This window comes from Opisthocomus hoazin, chromosome 4 (assembly GCF_030867145.1).
Source record: "Opisthocomus hoazin isolate bOpiHoa1 chromosome 4, bOpiHoa1.hap1, whole genome shotgun sequence".
In the NCBI taxonomy this organism is placed as follows: domain Eukaryota; kingdom Metazoa; phylum Chordata; class Aves; order Opisthocomiformes; family Opisthocomidae; genus Opisthocomus; species Opisthocomus hoazin.
The window spans coordinates 78,372,547-78,378,546 of NC_134417.1; the positions used below are offsets into that span (position 1 = coordinate 78,372,547).

At 53.2% G+C, this 6,000-nt stretch overlaps 1 protein-coding gene across 1 annotated transcript in view; it reads right to left on the minus strand.

Moving 5' to 3' along the window:
* Positions 1 to 4,172, minus strand: part of ITGB1 (integrin subunit beta 1) — a 45,316-nt gene extending 41,144 nt beyond the window's left edge. The window contains exon 1 of the mRNA XM_075419675.1: positions 3,954 to 4,172. Coding sequence (XP_075275790.1) covers positions 3,954 to 3,962 — 9 coding nt within the window. The 5' untranslated portion in view covers positions 3,963 to 4,172. The remainder of the gene's footprint in view (positions 1 to 3,953) is intronic.
* Between the last annotated feature and the right edge of the window lie 1,828 nt (positions 4,173 to 6,000).

Consider the following 6,000-nt stretch of genomic DNA (forward strand, 5'->3'; position numbering starts at 1 on the left):
ACAGAACTTGTTCATCTGATCGTTTGTTCATGATTCGGTAACACTCCCTCTTGAAAAACAAACACACATCCTCCTCAGAAACAACAGCTAAGTCTCCCCTACACCAAAAACTCATTTTCCTTTGAAGCCTTGAGATGCATGTTTGTATAAAAAACACCCATGCATGCACACACCAGACAGAAGGCTGAAACATCTCAAGTTGTCTGACCAGCAACGTTAAAACTGCTAATGAGAATGCTACTACTAGTGAGTGCTTTCAAAGCAAGGCGAGTAGAGCAAGTGGGAGCAATCTATAGAATCAGCAATATAAAGACAGACGGGAGATGAGAGGTAGGAAAACACAGACTTAACTCCGAGTTTTCTGCTGCTGAGAGACAGATAATTTTCTACAGGGCACAGAATGTAGCAGACGACTTAAAAATCTAGTCATGGGGGAATAGTACACTCACTGGCAAGTACTTCTTAATGACACTTCCAAAATAAGTCTAACTACATATTGCCTTAATTACATTTTAAAGATTTAATTTATGTAATTGCTTTATAAGCTCTATCAATAGATCCCGAGAAGCTTAAAAAAAAAAAAAAAAAGGCACTCCTAACAAGGATTCCCTCTCAGAGGGCTGACTGCAGCTCCTAGGAATTAAAAAGATGCCAAGAAGACTGGCCATCCTAAAAAAAAAAAAAAAGTTGGAAAAAATAAATCACTTGAAGTTCTAGAAAAGCAAAGGAGGGTAGAACAGACTCTGCTACTGCCAAGCCTGGATTCCCTCTTTTCTGGATTCATCTAACCAATACCACTTCCAAGTGCCAGGTGAGGAGGCATGAGCAATCTTACACGAGCTAGCTTGTCACCACTAATACCGATTAGGAAAATCCCTGCTTGTTTTTACTTCAGTTTTGCAATGTCTCACCAATTATAATAGTCTCTCATGAAATGGGTGTAAAATGTATTTGGTAAGGAGCAGGGAGGAAGAGGATGTTGGGTATACCAACCGCCGGCAAAGCTCCATCCAGCCTCCACTTGTGCCGCCGAAGACTCCACTCCCCGCGCCATGCAGTGGGTGCAACCACCAGGGAACAGCGGGTAGCACGGCTCACGCATCCGCTCCCTACGTGCGACGGCGATGTGAGCGAGGGCTGCAGCAGGCATCACAAGCGGGTCTGCGCTGAACAAGCCCTGGCCCGCAGGCAGGAGAGGAACAGCAGGCACTCTGTGTGTCTGCCCACTAGAAGGAAAGGAAGCGGGGATGGAGCCTGTTCCAGAACTACAGCCTTTGGTGACAGCTTACAAAAAGAGTCTCATCAAGAGGAGATAATTCAACAGCCTGTTTAACAGCAGTCCTGCCGCAATCGCCATCAGGACCGTTTCTGAAGGCCACGTTACCAAGAGCCACGGACAGCCAGGAAGCCTGCAGTAGCCTAATCAGAGGGCTGGGTGAACCACAAGCTACGTGTGCATCGCATCACTCAACTAAATTGAGACTGGGTGGAAAGGTAGGCATGACAACTATTTACAAACAACCGAAGAGCGTTCATACCAGTGGCAGCGAGGGAATTATATTCAGGCAATGGAGAACACAGCACGTGTCCGGCCCGTGTTTGCATCGCTCTCCAGAAGCTTGCCTTTCTGCCACCCGAGTTACCTACTTCCTCAGCTGCCTGCTACAGCAAACAAGCTCTTTTCAAAACTGCACCACAGCAGAGCTACCCTAAGAGAGGTATAGGGAGGATGGTTAAGAGCGGAGGGATGAAATCATGAACCAGGAAGAAAGAACAGCAGGAAAAGTTTCCAGACAGTTTGTTTTCAGCTGTGGGAATCACTTCCCAAAGGAAGTGGTAGAAGATTAACCACTTGAGTCACTCGAAACTCAAGACAAAACACTAAAATTCTGCACTCACATCAAAAATTCATGCATATTCTAGAGAAATGCGCATCCCTGTGAATCAGTCCTTCACAAGGGTGGGCATAACTAGGAACATGGTGCAGATTGGAGGATGACTGAACGTACAGAGCAGAATGAGCTCCCTGGCGGCACACACAAAAGAACACCAGATTTTTATCTGCTGACATTTCATTTTGAAATAAGTCTGGTTCATTTATTATCTGGCTGGCAAACACATACAGCACTTACCAGCTCCAACTTTGATCAACATAAGATTTCATTCTGCACGCCTGTCAGGTTTGCACCATTCAGCTGAAACGTTTTTGAAAAGGACAAAAGTTGAAGGTGTTCACATCTAAACTTGCCTCATCTTGCATACCTATGGCCAATGGCTCACTTGTTTTTGCAACCCTCACAAGTATAGCCTTAGGCAGGTTTGCAAAATGCTACTTAATCATTCGCCAGAGGCAAGTAATATTTTTTGTGACAGGAGAATGAATCATCACTTTCATCACTGGGATGGATGCGGACAATCAATGCCTTTGCTACTTATAAAGTCTTGTTTGAGTTCATCTAATTTACACCTTTCTTATAGTACAATACTTCTCAAAAAAAACCAAACCTGCTACCAAGTCATCTCATTTTATAATAGAAAACTAATTCTTCTCACCCTATCACCATCACCCACCAAATGATTAGCGTGCCAGGAGTATCTAAATCTGTTTTCACATACATGAAGTCCTGCTCCATGTCAACACTTCAGCACACAGGCAGCACTAGCCATGAGCGGTTCCACTGATGTGAATGGGGACAAGCCTTGCTCCTAAAAGTTTGTGTGTCTTGGCGTGAACAGGACTGTAGCGCCAGTGGTAAATCTACCAGAAAAATCAACATTTTCGCCTAACAGGTATATGCACGTGTTGGCATGAATGGACTGTTGTATTGCACCAAAGACAAACGCCGAAGGAATGAAGAACACGGTTCAGCTCCTTTTCATAAAGACGAATAGTCACCAAGACGACCTGATGAGTCTAGCAGGCAGGCAGACACTTATTCCATAAGATAAAGACATCTGACGCGGGCTAAACAGTGAGTCAGAAAGAGTTTCCTATCACTCCGCGTTTCCTTCCAACCCTCGGCACAGGACGGTAAAAATACAACACAGAACACTGTGCTTCGATTGCTGTAAGTTATTCCAGAAATCTCCACGTGAAGCAGATCGCATCCAGAGGCCTCACATTCCCACTTCCACCCCAACACAAGCTCACGCCGAGCTACGACGGCTCAGAGCCAGCCTAGAGCGAACACCGCACAACTTCGCAGGGACCGAGCGGCCGAAACGCCGCACCGCGATCGCGCCGTCATTCAGATGGTGCCCACAGCCCCGCTCCTCACGGCCGCTCTCGGCAGGCATCCGCAGGTCGAAAATCGAGGTACCCCAGTTCCTACGCTCCCACTCCCGCAGCCGCCTCTCCCAGGCAAGCCTTCCCCCCGGCGCAGCCCGGCTGAGGGGACGCCCGCCCGCCGCCCACTCCCGGGGCAGCCGCCTGAAACTTCCCCCAGGCCGGCGCTGCCCCTTCCCCGGGCGGGAGGCCGCGGAGGGCACAGCGCTGCTCTGAGCGGGGCGCCGGTGCCGACTGCCGCCCCCGCAGCGAGGGAACGGCCCGGCGGCGGGCAGGGCCGGGCCCCGGGCGGACAAAGGCCCGGCCGGCCCCCGCGGGCACGGGAGGCTTCGAGGCCGCCGTCCCGCCGCCGCAGGAAGCCGCGGGCTGGGCCGGACACCTTCCCGCCCGCAGCGCCGGCCGGGACCGAGCACGCCGCCCCGGCGCAGGGGCCGGCGCGACGCGGGGCGAGGCGCCCCCTCCTCCGCCCGGGGACGGGCGCTGCGGGACCCGCGCCCCAAGGCGGCGGCGGCTCCCGGGCGGGCGCCTGGAGGCCGCGCTCGCCGCCCTCTGCCCCGCACCTCCCGCCGGAGCCCGCCCGGATACCGAGACGCGGCGCCCCAGGCCGGGCGGGCACCGCTCAGCCCGCTCCCGGCCGGCTCCAACCCCCGCCCCGTCCCCCCGCTACCTCGGCCATGGCTCCTGGCAGGGGGCGCGCTCCGGCCCGCCCGACTGACTGCGGCTCCCCCTCGGCCCCGGCGTCCCGGGAGCGGGCTGCGCTGGGGCGCGGCGGGACGCCCGGCCTCACTCCTCGCTCCCCGACCGGCTGCCCGCTGCTGAGGGGGAGCCCGGCGCGGCGGGGAAGGGAGGGGAGCGCAGGGGAAGGTCCGCGCTCGGCCGCGCTTTCCCCGCCCCGGAAACACATTCCTCCCCGCTGCCGTCAGGGCCGGCGGGGGGGCGCTGTCCGCCGCCGCGGCGGGCAGGGGCGGGGGGAGAGGCGCTCCTTGCACGGGGGGGCGGCTCGTCCCCTGCGTGTCCCCCGCCAGCGCCTTATTTGGTGGGGTTCTGCGAGGGGGACGGGGGACGAAAGGCTGCTCGACCCCAGCACTGCTCCTCCGGGGCCGCGCCTGTCCCGCTCCCCTGGCTGCCCGCTTCCTCCCGCGGTGCCGCCGGGGCAGAGGGGTGGCTGGGGGAAGGGGGACCGCCCGCCCGTCCCTCCCGCTCGCAGCTATTTCTAGGAGCGATGGCAGTCCGTGAGGGACGGAGGAGCTCGGCCTGGCGCCGGTGCGCCGCCCGAGCTACCAGGCGTTACCCCACAAGGCCTTTGGCCGGAGCTTGCCGCCGCTCGGCGCCTGCCCTGAGCGTTTCTAAGCAGGTTTTTGGAGGAGCTACTCATTGAAAAAATAAAAATAAAGTAAAATGCGGCACTGGGCGCTTTTTTGGAGGTGAGGGGTGGTGGGAACGTGAGCTGTGGCCTCACAGCGCGCAGTCGTAAAAGCCGTGCCGGTACGCGTGGCTGCTGGAGCTGGTGTTGGTTCTTGTTCTGGCACAGTAGCACGAGTGTGCTGCAAACTGGTGATTTTATTGCTTTTCCCCTGCTTTGTTTCTTGGTGCACTTTAAAATAAAAAATTAACGATGTTTCTGCCTTACTCGAGCGCAGCCTGTGGTTCAACCTGATGTTCCGTTTGGGCAGGGCAGTTGTTTCGGACATAGTCTGTTAGCGTAGTTGCATTAGCAGAGGCTTTTAATGCTGGTATAGCTATAATTGTAAAACTGTTTTAGTGGTGTTTGTTAGGAAATGAGACTGAAACGACAGACTGCCGCTCCAAGCAGCCTCATGAAAAGCAGGTGCTGGACAAATGAAGTGGAAGAGAAATGACTTTGTCAATCAGAGGTAAGGAAGCCAGAGACCATATGCTTCCACAGGTAAATTAGCGTATAATATTAATACTGCCAGGAACAGGGAAAGAAGCTGCCATAAACCCAAAGTTTTAAAATGGTAGGAATGTTTGCCACGCATAATAAAAGAAAACGCTGGACAAATAGAGATCTGCCAAAAATGTAAGAAATTAAAGTACTGGGAGAGAAAAATGTCTTTTAGCCAAGGTATTCTCTGCTTCCTTATTGGAGGGAAAAAAGCACATTTCGTCAGAATGTGCGAATGGTGAGCAGAAGTCCACTATGGTGTTCCCCAGACAAGTGGTGGCAAAGTGTGCCTCAGATTGCTGGGGCTATGAGGAGTAAATGAAACTGCTGGACAAACTGGTGCTTCAAGTGCTACCCAACGCTCAGCTCAGACATTTGTGTGTCAAGTTGCCAGTGGCTGGCTGTGCCATGCGATAGGAAATTGGCTGGAAAAAATCTCCCAAACGGCTGAGAAAAATCACCGAATTGTTTGGCTGCTTTCTGGAGTCCTTTGGAGAGTACAGATGCGTATGAACACCATTTGTTATTTTCCAGCACTTCTGAAGAACTAAAGATGTCAGAAGAAAGTGCTGGGAAGTGTCTGAGCCAGCAGGCACAATTGCAGATGATATCAAAATGTTTAATGTAGCATCTCCATACTGATGTGTACGTGATATCTGGGAGAGTGAGTGAACATTTTCGAGTGGAAGGGCTTGAGAAGAAGGTTTTCATGGCTTGAGCGGGCAGCTAGGAAGCGTGTGGGTCACTGGGAATCCACATCCTTGCATCTTACAGAAAATAGGTGAGAAAATGTGACCCTGGAAACAGG